At 36.0% G+C, this 17,351-nt stretch overlaps 1 protein-coding gene across 2 annotated transcripts; it reads right to left on the bottom strand.

Annotated features, from left to right (window-relative positions):
- Positions 1-11,379: 11,379 nt before the first annotated feature.
- Positions 11,380-17,251, bottom strand: LOC133868423 (internal alternative NAD(P)H-ubiquinone oxidoreductase A2, mitochondrial-like). Of its 2 annotated transcripts, none has more exons than XM_062305317.1 (10): positions 17,133-17,251; positions 16,583-16,652; positions 15,102-15,775; positions 14,441-14,654; positions 14,059-14,219; positions 13,892-13,957; positions 13,643-13,806; positions 13,421-13,535; positions 11,920-12,099; positions 11,380-11,793 (listed from the first exon to the last, which is right to left on the bottom strand). In XM_062305317.1, exons 3-10 carry the CDS (start codon positions 15,681-15,683, stop codon positions 11,638-11,640), a joined length of 1,638 nt encoding a protein of 545 aa, XP_062161301.1. In that variant the 5' UTR covers positions 15,684-15,775; positions 16,583-16,652; positions 17,133-17,251; the 3' UTR covers positions 11,380-11,637. The 2 variants fall into 2 exon arrangements, with proteins under 2 accessions (XP_062161301.1, XP_062161300.1); XM_062305316.1 differs by having other exon boundaries at positions 15,102-15,770.
- Between the last annotated feature and the right edge of the window lie 100 nt (positions 17,252-17,351).

Below are 17,351 nucleotides of genomic sequence, written 5' to 3'. Positions count from 1 at the left end.
GTGATATGCATCACGCTTGCAAAGATAAACAGTATCGTGACGAATGTAAACTGACGTCAATTTATAAATAATTAAGAGTAACCCAACATCACTTCTATTAAAACCACTTTCACACGAGAAAGAGATGGGTAGATCAAGATGAATCTCTGAGCGTAGGATTGCCCTTGGCCCTTGGAGTAAAGATATGGCCAAGTGACAAAAGCCGCCGTGGGGCACTGCAAATCATGTCACGGCCCCCATTTGTAATGTGAATGGAATTGGGTACGTGATTTGGTCAAGTCATGGAGGAAATAAAGGACTTTATCTTGACTACCTTAAAGTCTCCACTTTTGAGTTATGACAAGCACCCTCCTAAAATGACACAACTACCCTAAGTATTGTAGCCTACTTCATGAATTTTTTTATTTTTTTATTATTTTCTGTCATTTGTGATGAGCGTATATGAGTCTCAACAAAAATTGCGATTATTTTGGGATAGTTTGATCAAACTTTTTTTAAGGATTTTTTTAAAATTGTTTTAATGTGATGTAAATGTGAAAGTAGTTTGTAGTGTTTTGTAATTAAAGTTGTTTGTTAATGTTTTTACTAAAATGCAAAAAGTAGAATCGAAGAGCGTTATTAAACAAACCCAAAAGTTTTTCTTTAAAAAAAAAAAATTTAAAATATTACCATTTTTATTATAATCTCTAAAATTTAAATGAAAATTTATATTTTTTTAAAATAAAAAATTTTAAAAAAAGTGAGTGTCACTATAAACATTACACAGTGCAAAGAGGGGTCTCGTTGCAAAGGGTTACGAATCAAGATAAAAAATAATAATAATAATAATAATAATAATAATAATAATAAAATGATAAAAGTTACATGTTCTACTAGATCTAACAACTAAATTTGAGCTCTCTATATAGACTTGTTTAATAAAGTAGAGGAATCTAAGCAATATCTTAAGAGTCAAGATTGCCTCAACAGATTCACAAACGTGGTTGATTAGACAACAAATAATATTATTAATATATGATGTTCACATTACTACAACATGCGAGAATGACAAAAACCTTAAAACAATTGTAGTCCAAAGCAAGGGGCAGGGCTGGTAGACTTGTAGTTATCGCCAACACAGAAGGGCATTTTAGTACGCCAACCCCTATATAACGCTTTCCAAATTCCCACCACACCAAACACCCACAAGTAAGAGACTCATCACTCATCACTCATCACTCATCACCACTCCAACAACCTTTGCTGTCCTCCTTAGTCCTTAGGATCTTCGAAAAGAATCAAGGGAAAGAAGAACATAGATGGCAGGTGCTAGGAGTGCTATGGTCAATGGTGGAGGCTTCTCTCCGAGGCTTTCTGGCCGTCTGATTCCCAAGAGGGGCCAGGTGAAGCTGGGCATAGTGGTGGGGTTGGCTCACTCTTTTGCTTCCATCTTCTCACTCAGTAGCCGATTTGCTGTGTCTCGTTTCTCCCAGTAGACCCCAAGAACCCTATTTTTTATGAGGATTAGTGAAAGAGAGACAGAGAGAAAAGAGATCATGTTCTTTTTTCTTTATTTCTGATGGGGTGAGAGAGAGATTTTGAGTGATTTTGTACAAAAGATCGTATGCTTGCATATAATGAGATATATTTCTTTGTTTTTCTATTCTCTCATATGAGTCCTATTCAATGGAACACCCTCAAGGAAGAAGTGGAAATTGCTACTAACTAGACTCCACTTTTATGATTATGCATAAAGTTTAATCCAATCCCTAATATATATCAGGAACATTTCAGGGTAATCATGTCTTGGAAATGCATTAGATTGGAACAAATCTTGTTTTAATTCCAGTGGTGGTTCTAATTCTTTAGCTTATTAGAGCCAGTTTTGGGGGTTTAGGGGGCATTCATTTTGTGTCTTCTGAACATTGTTCTTCTTCTTCTTCCTTTCTTGTTTATTTGATGGACTTACCTGCAGGCAGCATTTCATATAATAGGTGGTCTCTTTGGACCAGGAGTGTGTTGGCATGCGATTTTGCAGGCAGAGTGTTTTTAAACAAAATCACAAAAAAAAAAAATTCATTTGGGTGTGAGTTTGAAAAATACAGCAGTTCGAAAATGAAATTCTGACTAATGACCCCAAACAACACTTACATAGGGTGAATAGGTGTTTTCCAACAAACCCAACAAATTACATTTTGCAATCACACAAACAATAGTCAAAATTAGTCAACACACTGTCAATTTTAGGGACGAAGTGAAAACATTTGAAGAACTTTTCAAAGGTAAAATCACTCAAGTGCAATCAAACTCAGAAAATCAATTCACTATAAAAGATTAAACTTACAAGCTGTTTATACCCACAAAACCTTTATAGTAAAAACTTGACTTGTACCGGAAAAATGACATGTTTGTCTTCTACTATAGTTGCTTTAGAATTCTGGCCAATTTTCTATTAAATTTCTTTTACAACCTAGAACTCCCGTGACATGAAGCTTTAAGAATTTATGCGGTTTTCAAAAAACTCTAAGACAGATTGATAATTGAAGGCATATGTATGAGAAATGTCTCTCTTAGCTCACAAAGTAATGGCTTCAAAGTCTACGAAAAATCGTACACTCTAGTGTTTATATAGACTTTGGGAAAAGAAAAAGTGTTTCAATGCAATTAAAACGCTGAAAAAGTAAATTTTGAAGTCGGCATTCACATGACTAACTAGGCTCATTCGGAGGTTGCTAGGGTTTCATTAATTTCTCCTGGCGGTGTTTAGATCTGATAGGAGAGCTTCCAACCGAACTCCTCTGCCTAAAATCTTCATCTCGTGCGAACACTCTTCAACTGAACCTTGCGATCGAGTTTCTCGAGAGTACACTTGAGCTTCAATCTTTCTCAAATGAAGCATTTTCCTTCAAATGGATATCGATCAAGCTTCTCAGGATTTCTTTAATTTTAGCACTAAACATCCTCATTCGGACTAGGTGCGAATGAACCTTGTAAAACAAATGTCTCGCGAGTTCTTCATGTGATGTTCTTGATGAAGCTCGTCTGAACCATTTGGGAACGAGCACTCTAACTGAGTGTCTCTGTAACCAGATAAAACAATAGCTCGTTTGGACATCCATCAACCAAGTACTCCAACCAAGTGCTTTTCTTATTTCTTCACCATTAACCAAACATTTGAATTCTAATCACGTTTTCGTGCAGCAGGCAAGATGATTGTTTTTTAGAAAAAAACTCATTGCTTTAAAAGCAGTTCAATCAAGACACTATTTTTTGTAAATTACAAATTTTATCAAAAGCTTAATTTCGATTTTAAAAAATCATATTTTTATTTACTACATTTTAAAAAACAATGACACACATTTTAAAATTGCTAAACCAAACATATCGCCGTCACGTACACCAGCTACAAATTCCTGCTAAAGTACAATGTCTGGCTGCTTCTAAACTTTTATTTCCTATAAAACATAAATGTTTGTCTTGAATTCCAGACACATGCATGAATCTAATACAACAACAGTACCTGAAGTTGTCTCACTATTAAATAGCAGCCCAAATATCATAATCTGAATATTTAGATACGAATCTATTCCACTTGAACACAAATCTAACACAATTAAAATTAAATTAATGTACTCAGAAAAATAAATTAATTAATGTGTCCAGAGAACATGCGTAGTACATTGTATCGAAGTGTTTCCACTTTCCACGGCTAGATTCAGTGAATGGTACTGCTCTTTTTTTCTTTTGTGATGTGATATGTGTGTATATATATTGAGGCTTTTCAATTATAATATAATACAATTGGCAACTTAAGATCCCATATATTCTCTTACTAATAACTAGTTTAGGGCCCTATTAATATAATATAATGTTAGAGATTTAAATAATTAGTTGTTTAAAATCGAATTAGGCATGTCCTCATCCGCCGGTATAAGAACACAGCGGTCATGCGATTTAAATATTAACAAGGAAAACGATTGGAGTATCAAAACTTTTACTACAATTTCTTACAAATTTACGTAACAGTTTATACATATACAATAAAGTAACAGTCCACTAAGCAGTTTAAGGTCCTATTAATGTAATGTAATGTAATATAACCTTAAAGATTTAAATAATTAGTTGCTCAAAGTTGAATTAAGTATGTCGTCCGTTAGAGGAACATGGTAGTCATGCGATTGTTAAAGTAAAACAGTTCACAATTTAGTAGCTGACGACGTATGTGATATGCGTCACACTTGCAAATATAAAAAGTGTTGTGACGAATATAAACTGACGTTAATTTATAAATAATTAAGAATAACCCAACAGCACTTCTATTAATTCCACTTTCACACGAGAAAGAGATGGGTCGATCAAGATGAATTTCTGAGCATAGGATTGCCATTGGCCCTTGGAGTAAAGAAAAGGCATAAGTGACAAAAGTCGCCGTGGGGCACTGCAAATCATGTCATGGCCCCCATTTAAAATGTGAACAGAATTGGACTGTCAAGTAATAGTCTATTGTGTTAACGTAATAAGTGTCGCATCAACTTCTATTTAGAGTAAAAAATTTATATACTCTTATCGGATAACATCCTTTAAAAAAAAAAAAAAAAAAAAAAAAACCCTACTCTTTATGCCCCCACATGGTGGCCACAAAGCACAAAGAAAGTGAAAGTGGTCACATAGTTGTCACCTAGTCCTTTTCAAGGTCAAGATCGAAGGCTTTGAATGAATTGAATAATAAAAATGAGATTTTCGAGTCAAATTCAACATGAACAAAAATAGTGACAAGTGGGGAAGAGACAACTTGCGGGTGGAGATGGCCAACAGAAAGTGATGCAAAATGTGCAAAAATAAAAGGGTTAAATATTATTTAGCCCTATAAATTAATTGTCATTTTTTATTTTATTTTATGAAGCATCACGAATTGACAAGTGTCATGATTTGGTTATTCAAATTGCCAATCTGTTATTATTTAGCCTCCTTCGTCAGTCTTAACCGTTATATTGGATGAAAAATCAAATATTAACATAATATTTCGAAAATATCCTTATTTTGATCATTAAAAAACCAAAATTACCGTTTTTATTTATTAATTTGTAGAAAAGATAAAGGGTAATTTTGGTTTTTCAATGGTCAAAATAAGAGTATTTTCGAAACATTTTGATCAAATTCGATTTTTTTCATCTAACATAATGGTCAAAACTTACGGATGTGGCTAACTTGTAACAAATTGCTAGTTTGAAGGCCTAAAACATGACACTTAAAACTAGCAATAAAATTGAGCTTCATATATAGGCTTATTTAATAGACTAGTCAATTGTGGTGGATTAGGTAGAACTGATGGGAATCGGGTGTAATAATTGCAATGAATAATCATGTGAGCGAGTATTCAGGTTCCATTTGATAGACTGTCCTAATAACAGTCCAAATAGGTAGGGTTCGGGTTATTTGGATCTGAATAAGTGAGACCCGAATGTCTTCTCACATGACGTTGTTCATTACACCGTGCATAGTGCGGTCTTTGTTGCGAAGGGTTATAGATCAAGATAAAAATAAAAAAAAAATAAAAAAAAAGTTGCTTGTTCTACTAGATTGAACAACTAAATTTGAGCTTCCTATATAGACTTATTTAATAAACTAGAGGAATCTAAGCAATATCTTAAGAGTTAAGATTGCCTCAACAGATTGACAACGTGGTTGATTAGACAACAAATATGAAACTTGCAATAATATTATTAATATATGATGTTCACACAACTAGCACATGCAAGAATGACAAAAACCTTAAACAATTGTAGTCCAAACTCCAAAGCAAGGGGCAGGGCAGCCAGGGCTTGTAGTTGTTACACCGACCCCTATATAACACTCGTCAAATACCCACAACACCAAACACCCACAAGTAAAAGACTCACCACTCATCAGTCATCACCACTCCAACAACCTTTGCTGTCCTGAGTGTCCTCCTTAGGATCTTCGAAAAGAATCAAGGGAAATTAAAGAAGAACATAGATGGCAGGTGCTAGGAGTGCTATGGTCAACGGAGGAGGCTTCTCTCCGAGGCTTTCTGGCCGTCTGATTCCCAAGAGGGGCCAGGTGAAGCTGGGCATAGTGGTGGGGTTGGCTCACTCTTTTGCTTCCATCTTCTCGCTCAGTAGCGGATTTGCTGTCTCTTATTTCTCCGAGTAGACCCCAAGAACCCTATTTTTGATGAGGATTAGTGAGAGAGAGAGAGACAGAGAGAAAAGAGATCATGTTCTTTTTTCTTTATTTCTTCTGATGGGGTGAGAGAGAGATTTTGAGTGGTTTTGTACAAAAGATCGTATGCTTGCATATAATGAGATATATTTCTTTGTTTTTCTTTTCTCCCATATGAGTCCTATTCAATGGAACACCCTCAAGGAAGTGGAAATTGCTACTAACTAGACTCCACTTTTATGATTATGCATAAAGTTTAATCCAATCCCTAATATTTATCAGGAACATTTCAGGGTAATCATGTCTTGGAAATGCATTAGATTGGAACAAATCTTGTTTTCATTCCAGTGGTGGTTCTCATTCTTTAGCTTATTAGAGCCAGTTTTGGGGGATTAGGGGTCATTCATTTTGTCTTCTGAACATTGTTCTTCTTCTTCTTCCTTTTTTGTTTATTTGGTGGACTTACCTGCAGGCTGCATTTCATATAATAGGTGGTTTCTTTGGACCAAGAGTGTGTTGGCATGCGATTTTGCAGGCAGAGTGTTTTTAAACAAAGTCACCAAAAAAAAAAAAAAAATCATTTGGGTAAATTGGGTGAGTTTGAAAAATACAGCAGTTTGAAAATGAAATTCTGACTAATGACCCCAAACAACACTTAAAGAGGATGAATATGTGTTATCCAGCAAACCCAAGAAATTAAATTTTGCAATCACACAAACAATAGTCAAAATTAATTAACACAGTGTCAATTTTGGTGACGAAGTGAAAATTATTTGAAGAACTCTTCAAAGATAAAACCACTCAAGGGCAATCAAACTTAGGAAACCAATTTACTATAGAAGATTAAACTTACAATCTGTTTATACCCACAAAACCTTTATAGTAAAAACTTGATTTGTACCCAAAAAATGACATGTTTGTCTTCTAACATAGTTGTTTCAGAATTCTGGCCAATCTTCTATTAAGTTTCCTTTACAATCTGGAACTCCAGTGACATAAAGCTTTAAGAATTTATGCGGTTTTCAAAAAAATCTAAGACAGATTGATAATTGAAGGCATACATATGAGAAATGTTTCTCTTAGCTCACAAAGTAATGGTTTCAAAGTTTATGAAAAATCGTAGACTCTAGTAAACATATAGACCTTGGGAAAAGAGAAAGTGTTTCAATGCAATTAAAACGCTGAAAAAGTAAATTTTGAAGTTGGCATTCAGACGACTAACTAGGCTCATTCGGAGGTTGCTAGGGTTTCATGAATTTCTCCTGGCGGTGTTCAGATATGATCGGAGAGCTTCCAACTGAGCTTCTCTGCCTAAAATCTTCATCTCGTGCGAACACTCTTCAACTGAACCTTGCGATTGAGTTTCTCGAGAGTACACTTGAGCTTCAGTCTTTCTTAAATGAAGCATTTTCCTTCAGATGGATATCGATCGAGCTTCTCAGGATTTCTTTAATTTTAGCACTAAACATCCTCATTCAGACTAGGTGCGAATGAACCTTGTAAAACAAATGTCTCATGAGTTCTTCATTTGATGTTCTTGATGTAGCTCGTTTGAACCATCTAGGAACGAGCTCTCTAACTGAGTGTCTTTGTAACCAAATAAAACAATTGCTCGTTTGGACATCCATCAACCGAGTACTCCAACCAAGTGCTTTTCTTATTTCTTCACTTTTAATCAAACATTTGAATTCTAATCACGTTTTCGCATAGCAGGCAAGCCGATTGTGTTTTAGAAAAAACCCACAGCTTTAAAACCAGTTCGATCAAGACACTATTTTTTTCAAATTACAAATTTTACCAAATACTTAACTTCAATTTTAAAAAATTATATTTTTATTAACTACATTTTAAAAGCACATGTTTTAAAATTGCTAAACCAAACATATCGCCATCACATACACCAACTTTAAATTCCTGCCAAAGTACAATGTTTGGCTGCTTATAAACTTTTATTTCCTTTAAAACATAAATGTTTGTCTTGATTCTAGAATTCCAGACACATACATGAATCTAGTACAACAACAGTACCTGAAGTTGTCTCACTATTAAATAGCAGCTCAAATATCATAGTATGAAGTATCAAAACTTTTACTACAACCTCTTACAAATTCACGTAACAATTCATACATATACAATCAAGTGATAGTCCACCTAAGTAGTTTAAGCCCCTCTTAATGTAATATAAAATAACGTTAAAGATTTAAATAATTAGTAGTTTAAAGTCGAATTAGGTATGTCATCCGTTAGAAGAACATGATAGTCATGTGATTGTCAAAGTATGTAGTACAGTTCACAATTTAGTAACTAACGACGTATATGATAAACGTCACGCTTGCAAAGATAAAAAGTGTCGTGACGAATATAAACTGGTACGTTAATTTATAAATAATTTAGAGTAATTCCACATCAAGTCTATTAAATCCACTTTCACACGAGAAAGAGATGGATAGATCAAGATGGGTTTCTGAGCGTTGGATTGCCGTTGGCCCTTGGAGTCAAGAAAAGGCAAAAGTGACAAAAAGCCGCCGTGGGGCACTGCAAATCATGTCATGCCCCCATTTAATTACAATGTGAATGGAATTGGGCACGTGATTTGGATGAGTCTTGGAGGAAATAAATAACTTTATCTTGACTACCTTAAAAGTCCCACTTTTGAGTTACGACAAGCACCCTCCTAAAATGACACAACTACCCTAAGCATTGTAACCTACTTCATGATTTTATTTTTTTATTTTTTTATTTTTTTTATTTTTTTCCTGTCATTTGTGATGAGCATAAATGAGTCTCAACAAAAATTGTGATAATTTTGGGTTAGTTTAATCAAACTTTTTTTAAAGGTTTTCTTAAAGTGTTTTAATGTGAAATAAATGTAAAATAGTTTGTAGCATTTTGTATTTAAAGTTGTTTGTTAATGTTTTTGTTAAAAAGTAAAAAGTAGACTCAAAGAGCGTTATCAAACAGACCCAAAAGTCTTTCTTAAAAAATAAAAATATTTGAAATATTACCGTTTTTATTATAATCTCTAAAATTTACATGACAATTCACATTTTTTTATTTTAAATGGTTACATGGTAGTCTCCATTTACTGACTAACTTAGACACGCTGATAATATGATCTTCTCAATTTCAAGTAAAATGGAAAGGAATCATTTTATGGTTGGAATTACTGTTGTTTATATCTAAAGAGTGTAGATGATGCCATTCAAAAATATTTAAATGATGTGACATCATTTATACTGTTAAATGCAAGAATATTACATCATGATCAAGACTTAGATCCCTATCCGGTAAGTGGACCGTCAAGTAATAATCTATAGTGTTAACGTAATAAGTGTCGCATGAACTGCTATTTATAGTAAAAAATTTATATACTCTTATCGGTTAACATCCTTTTAAAAAAAAAAAAAAAAAAAAAAAAAAAAAAAAACTACTCTTTATGCCCCCACATGATGGCCACAAAGCACAAACAAAGTGAAAGTGGTCACATATGCTCCGTTTGTTTCAACGTAAAATGATTTCCGTCGTAAAATGATTTCGACGAAATTATTTTCAGAAAAAATGATTTTCTTGAAAATATTTTTCGGTGTTTGGTTCGCACGAAAAAATTACGAAATGCAAAAATCAGATTTTGGCAAATGTCGCCGGAATCCGGCAACGTCCGGTCGTCGTCGCCGGATTCCGGCGAAAAAGTTTTACCGGATCCGGCCGGAATCTTCCGGATCCGATCGGATAAATGGCCAGAATCCGGTCATATCCGGCCAGATCCTAGCCGTTTTGGCCAAATCCGGCTGGATCAATAGCCGGATCCGTCCAGATCCGGCCGGATCCCGGCAAATTCCGGCCGTAATTTGGTCATCCCGTGGCCGGATTCCGGCGCCGGTAGGATTTCGGCGACCGGATGTTCTCGGACTCCGACGCCGACCGAATTTCGACGACCAATAATTGTTAAATTCTGACGATCGGATATCAAACATGCGTGTAAGGACGAAGAGTTTCATTTCGAAAAACGATTTACGGTTTTAAAAATCGTAAATCGTTTTCCGAAAATTAAAGAAGCTTTTACGGTCAAACCGAAAATGATTTTCGTTGACCATTATTTTCGCTCCTACCAAACACCGGAAAATGCCGAAATCGTTTTTCAAAAATCATTTTACGCCGAAACAAACGGAGCAATAGTTGTCACCTAGTCCTTTTCAAGGTCAAGATCAAAGGCTTTGAATGAATTGAATAATAAAAATGAAATTTTCGGGTCAAATTCAACATGAACAAAAATAGTGGCAAGTGGGGAAGAGACAACTTGCGGGTGGAGATGGCCAACAGAAAGTGTTGCAAAATGTGCAAAAATGAAGGGCAATCATTTACTTTCCTCAATATAAAGAAGCAAACCCACACCATTACACCAACCAAACTCAACCATCCTTTTGTTCTTCTCTATACAGCGTAGAGAGAGCTACCCATTTGATATTCTTTGAAGGGCTTTACTTTGAGCAAAGAAGAAGAGAGATGGCAGGTGCAAGAAGCGAAGTGGTCACCGGGCAAAACTTGTGTCGGAGGTTTTCTGGCCGTCCGATCCCCAAGAGAGGCCAGGTGAAGGTGGCAGTAGTGTTGGGCTTCGTTCACTCTTTCTCTTCTATCCTCTCTCTTACTGGCCGTGCTGGAAGGTGTGGCGGGGGTGCTCACTTTTCTTGATTCAGCTGCCTGTAGCCAACTTTGATGAGTTAGGGAGAGAGAGAGAGAGAGAGAGAGAGAGAGAGAGAGAGAGTTTGTTCATGTACAAGAAGGTTTCTTGTAGTTTGTAGATTTGTATGGAACTTTTGTTCTTTTGTTATCATCTCTTATTATGTTCAATTTTGGTTGACTTATGGATGCGTTTGGATCCAGGATTTGGGTTGTGATTTTTTGGATTTCATTATCCTTGACACTTAATTTCCACGGTTCTTGGATGTAGGATTAACTTTGGAATTTAATTTAATTGGTACAAGAGATGACCGCAAACCCGGACAGATCTAATCCATTGATCTATATAGTCTTATTCACATGATTCAACAAGATCTGAATTATGAATTGCCACCCCTAATCATATAAGGGAGACAAGGTTTTGAGTCTTTCGATCTTGATCAGAATGCAAAAAGATGATTGCATACATATGATTTGTATACTGGGTTCTGCCCCTGTCACCAATCTACTCTGCTAAAAGCAACCCAGCAAGCTCAGTGGTTCTAAAATTGACCATCATCTCAGAGTGAATTGATATGGATATGGTAGTGTTGTAACAACAAATAGCTTCTACAATATGCGCATGTATAAGCTCTGCTTGCACAATTACCAACCTCCAACCAGAACTGATAACCAAGGTCAAACTTAAATTGAATGCTTTAGCAAAATTTCACAAATTGTGGGATCAAAATTTGAAGGAATGCAGAGAGAATGGTAATCATCAGCTCAAAGCCTGAAACAAATGTTTGCCGACAGCCATCAGCCTATTCGGGAGTTGTCTCTGCCAAAGACCAGTGTCGTTGCCCAGTTCACGGCCACATAAAACCTGTTCCTCCAACTGACAACGCGTGTGAGATAGGCCGACCGCCAAATCAGCCAGCTTAGAAATCCAGCCAAAGATATGCCCTTTGCATCCTGACAAAATACAGATTGGAGGGGCTTATCAAATTGGTGTTAGTGTAATGCGCAAGTCTATAGGATAAGAATTAGCTCAGTGTCTGATGTTATGCAGTCCAAGCTAAGCCAAAGCCTTTTGATTACCTTTGATTGGCGTAGGTCCACAAGCGCCTTATAACCGCCTACTGTTGCCATGCTTCCAAGATGCTTGTACACAAAAGGCTCTCCAAGAAGGATGTCTTTTGCAGAGAATGCCTTGCCCCCATTCTGCTTTCCAATTTTGTTAAACAACCCCACCAGAAATTTGCCTTCTCTTTCTGCAACCTGTTCACAGAAGTTAAGAGAACATTAACTTCAAACACTGTTTTTGGAGACAAGACACTTGTAACCCACCCCCTTCACAAAAAGAGGAAAGGGAGAAGAAATACAGTTCTGATACCAAATGTTGTCCACACCCTGATCCCACAATGGGAACGTTAAAGCATATTTTTCTTTTATAATACTTCTACAAGTATTGGTCTTTAAAAAATTTCACAGTTAACCAGGCATCTATATTCTTTGATATGTTCTCTAAATCATCAAATAGCCATCCAACAATTTAATATTAGGAAGAAGAGAAATGGAATATACTCTGTTGAAAGCAATATCATTATTCTTAATATGGGGTAACCTACAAGCAGATACCATCTGTATCCATTCAATGAACATCATAATTGTTCAATATGAACCTATTTCCTATATCTTCTGGGCAATCTATAATCTGGAAAATTGAAGGCAAAAAGCATGTCATTCGTTTTATATTTGTGGCAATAGGACCAAATGGTGATATTGTTTTCCTCTGGTGAAAGTTTAATGTTACGTTTCCAACCGATTAGGTTGATTAAGAAAGAGTTTCAATTCGAGTGCCGCTGCTCTTGTGATTGTTGCCTAAGATATAACAATTTGTCAATGATTAGGAATTTCACAATAAACCAATGAGTAGGAAAGTAAGGTCATGTTAGTTAACATTAAACTGGTGAAAGTTTAATGTTGCGTTTCCAAATGATTAAGTTGATTAAGAAAGAGTTTCAATTGGAGTGCCGCTGCTCTTGTGATTGTTGCCTAAGATATAACAAAAGACCAAAAAAAAAAAAAAACAGAGCCTTTGTTTTTTGTCTTTTGTTATATGTTCTTAAAACAAAAATATTAGCAAACAACTCAAAACACAAAACACTCAAAACTATATTTACCTTTATGTCACAGAAAAAACACTCTGGCGAAACACATTAACAAACATACCCTTGGTTCTCTCCCCAAAAGGGCCACTTTCAGAAGATAGTCTAGTCATGGACCTTATATTACACTTTAATCCCCAAGAGAAGACAGGTTAGTCTATATGAAGACTCCACCATGGCAAGCAAAAGCAAGTTACCCAAACCTAGTATATAACACCTCTCTTCTCCCCAGCTTCCATTCCTTAAAATACTGACCTCAAAAGCATTTAATAGCATGCCATGATTAGCAATAACCAGTTCTTGCCTTTGCCTCTGCTTTTACAGAAGGGATTTTTTAGGGGGAAGTTTTTAAGTGAAATATGCAATTCCAGAGAGCAAAGAGGACAGACTCGAAGAATGGAGAATTTGCAGCAGGTAAAAAATAATCTAACCTGAGCTAATGCTGGAAGAACTGGCTTCCCTGTCTGTTCCAGAAAACCAGCACAATCTCCAACTGCAAATACATCTTCCACAGAGGGAACCCGCAACCATTCGTCAACACCAATCCTGTAACACTCGATAACATTAATTTATAACATCAATAATAAATAGCAAAGAAGGTAAAGGCAATAGAAATTTGAAAATATAGTGTCAAGGAATGCTCATGCATATACCTTCCACCCTGGGACTTGGGAAGATTTAGTGACTTCACAAATTTGGAGGGACCAACGCCAGTAGACCAGACCAAGAGACCATATGGAACATCAGTCCCATCATTGAGAACTATCTTCTTCGAATGCACCTCTTTCACAACACCTCGCATAAGGCGAACACCGCACTGGCACAGAAGTTGCAAATGTTAGAGATAATTCCTGAATACTTGCGAAACATCCTCAAGAATATCATAAAACAAACCAATTTACCTTGGTTAGGTGTTCTGTTGCATATTGACGTAGCCCAATGTCAAAGGATGACAAAATCTCATTTGCCTGTTCAAGGAAGAAAATAGAAAAAACAGTCAATTCCAACATACTTCATTTCTTCATATGAGATTGATTCATAAATATGGAAAGAAGTTGCATATATGAACCTCTATGAGGGTGACTTTGATATAATCCTTCACATGAGTATACCGCTCAAGAACATCTTTCATAATAAAATCACTCAATTCACCACTGAACTCCACCCCTGTAGGGCCACCTCCAATAACAACACAGTGTAATAATCGTTTCTTCTCTTCCTCTGATATGCCTGTAATAATAAATTATACATTCAAATCAAACTTCATTTGTGAAAAGTAAACTACTGATTAAAATGCCTCCCCTCTGGTTTTCATAACTTCAAGTAAATTAAAAGGAGAAAGCTTAAGATGCGTGATAAATGAAATCAAATTGAGAATTCAACCATTTTCTGGAGAACAAAAAAGAAACCTTCAAGAGTTTGAAAAATCCTAATGCCAGATTGATGCTTACCTGGATTTTCAGAGAGCATCAAGTTCAAGAGAAGCTTCTTCCTTATTTCTTGAGCATGGTTCACTTCACGAAGGAAATATGCATGTTCATACACCCCCTTGATTCCAAAAGTCAAGGGCTCAGCTCCAGCAGCAATGACAAGCTTGTCATACGCAACTTTAAACTGGTAAGGATCACGAGGTAATCCACCGTTGCTAACAGTCTCACAGTAGACCTGATTATATAAAAGAACAGGATTAAATTATTTGTTACAATGACTTCAGAATGTGACATAACAAGGAGGAGTCATGTATTTTCCCTTTACTTTTTCATTGCAATAATCAACCATGAAGCTGGTGCTCCATCTTCTGTGTTTTACCCTATGGTTGGTAAGGTTAAGGAGCAGAAAGGGGACAGTCATTACCAAAGTTTATTTGTTGCTTCTACGGAAATACATCATTTGAGTAGACATTAACATGTGAAAACGAAGAACTACTCTGCCAATAACCTCTCCCATTTATATAACTGTTTGCACTAGTATGCATTACTTTATGCTATACAAATATGGATTGACTGTTTATTATTACACATCCCTCAAACCACAAAGGAGAACAAGAAGAAAAAAAGGCACACATAAATAATATATTAAAAGAAGGATTATAAAACTTGAACATTCACTCACTTCATGTTTGTCAGAGTCGATGCCAACGCAAGAAGCAAGATAGAAGTAGGAATTGGGACTCTTTGCTAATGCAGTCTGTATCCGACTAACAGGTTCAGCTACAGAGCGGAATTCCAGGGTTCCAACGCAAGTTGAAGCAAGTAAAGGAGTGAAGACCATGTGATTCCTTGGTGATATGCAAATAACATCATAAATATTGGTGTCTAGTCCCTTAAGGAATCGACAAGCACCCCACCCGGTACCAAGGACAACAACCCTTGGCTTTTCACCAGGCTTGGTTGCTTCTAGTCCTGCATAGCTTGGCTCATCATACTCTGCATCAGACGCCTCTGCAATCATCTCAGCAGAAGACGATTGATAATGTGGGGTTACCCTTATCCCCCTGCTCCAAAAGCTCATGTGATTTACCTGCTTGAGGCTGTGGAAGTGTGACATATTGCTGTTTTCTCTGAAATTTTCAAGGGAAGGTATGGAACATTGGTATGGGGATACTCCTTCACAGAATGCATCCTCATTTCTGTAACTGCCAAAGGTGCCTCCTGACCTTCTCAAGCCACTTCTAGCAACCCTTGCCAATGCCATGATGAGAATACCAGTTCTTACAGCAAGACCTGATACCCTTTGGACCTTATATGAAGACCCAGATTCAGAAGGTTTGATCTATTGAATCTACACTGAAGAAGATGAAAGAAATAAGCTTTGCAAATTGCAACGATAATAGAATGAACATCAAAAGGCAGAATTATATATATAGGTAGCTGATTTGATAACTCGAAGCATGCAGCAGGCAAGTAAAGACTATGTTTTTGGACTGGTTCAACCAACGCATATTTTTTAGTATATAACAACGATTCTTTCCATGACTCCTTGAAAAGAACAAAAACCAGCTTAGCTTTGTTCATCGGGCTGGTGGCAGATACAAAGAGAAATCTCTAGTAGAATTCTAAAGCTGAACCATGTACACAAAATTAAGCCTTTTCCACATCACCAAATACTTTTAAATTATAATAGGCACATCCCATGCAACTTACTGATTTTGGAGAAAGGAAAACACGGTGACCACTCCCCAGGTCAGAACTACATCAAACATTACTTGACATAATAATGCCAACCATTTGACAACTGACTAATTTATGCAATCAATTGTTAATTCATTTTAAGAAACGTAATAAATGGCCAGGATGCCACAAAGTCCAAAAAAGTGGGACCATCCAATATTCACAAGCAGCATACATGGGATCGGATTACAATTTCTTCCAATTCCGATCCACATATAGCCTGAACAAATCATTCAAAATGCATGAATCCTTGTCATTAGGACTCTTCACCACGGGCACAGCTGCTCACATGTAAAATGCAACTTTGAAATAGACCCAAAAGAAATGAAAAGAAAAGAAGAAGAAAAAAAACAAGAACTTTAAGAGCTGAAAGAGAATTGGCATTTTTAGAGACTCTTATGCCAACCAATGCACATAGATTACCTGCTCTGGTCAGAAACAGAGAGCTAGACAAAAAGATCAAAAAATCTCCTTGTACAGCACCACAAATCCCCTGTCACAAACAGAAAGATATAGAACAAGGATTAGCACCCAATAAAACAAGCTTTCAACAACTTAATAAGAAAAGAAGGGAAAATAAAATAAACAAATAAATAAAAACTTTGGCCCATCTACGAGGAATATTCTTCGTTCATGAAAAATCAATTACAAGAGAGAAAGATATTGCAGTATTATTTTACAAACCAATAACTACAAAGGTGAAGTGCAAAAGCGAGATTTTGTTTCTGAAGAAAATAATAAATCACACGCTGAATCACCAACAAGAATTTTGCCAAGCAAAATACAACACCTTCATTGCCTCCACATAAGAATAAAGAATAGAAAAGAAAAATTATTTACAAAAAAGAAACAGCCCCATTTAACAATCATAATGAAAAATTCAGACAGATAGATACATTCAATAAGGAATGCGTTGAACATGAAGAACATCATTCAAAGCCAAAACAAAAACTCCAAGAAGAAAGGGCGTTACTTTTTGAAGCAGCAGCAGCAGCAGCAGCTCTTTTCTTTTCTGTTTTGCTTTGTGGGGTTTTTTCTACAAGGTGTCCAAGAACGTTGGGGGTGTTTATATGAAGGCCGAAGTTCGTGACTTTATGGGCCAACACAATAACGTGTTACATACATGTAACTTTTGTAGGTGAGAAAAGGGTTAAAGAGTAAAAATATCTCAAATAAAATAATCTAGAAGATC

The sequence above is a fragment of the Alnus glutinosa genome, chromosome 5 (genome assembly GCF_958979055.1).
Source record: "Alnus glutinosa chromosome 5, dhAlnGlut1.1, whole genome shotgun sequence".
In the NCBI taxonomy this organism is placed as follows: domain Eukaryota; kingdom Viridiplantae; phylum Streptophyta; class Magnoliopsida; order Fagales; family Betulaceae; genus Alnus; species Alnus glutinosa.
The sequence above is the reverse complement of the archived record's forward strand: the minus strand, read 5'-3'. Positions and strand labels throughout refer to the sequence as shown.

Coding starts and splice junctions, on each gene's coding strand:
- LOC133868423 (XM_062305317.1), bottom strand. CDS start 15,683: ATGGCATTGGCAAGGGTTGCTAGAAGTGGCTTGAGAAGGTCAGGAGGC. Junction 14,220..14,440: donor GATGCTCTCTGAAAATCCAG/GTAAGCATCAAT, acceptor TTATTATTACAG/GCATATCAGAGGAAGAGAAG. Junction 13,807..13,891: donor CAACAGAACACCTAACCAAG/GTAAATTGGTTT, acceptor CTTCTGTGCCAG/TGCGGTGTTCGCCTTATGCG.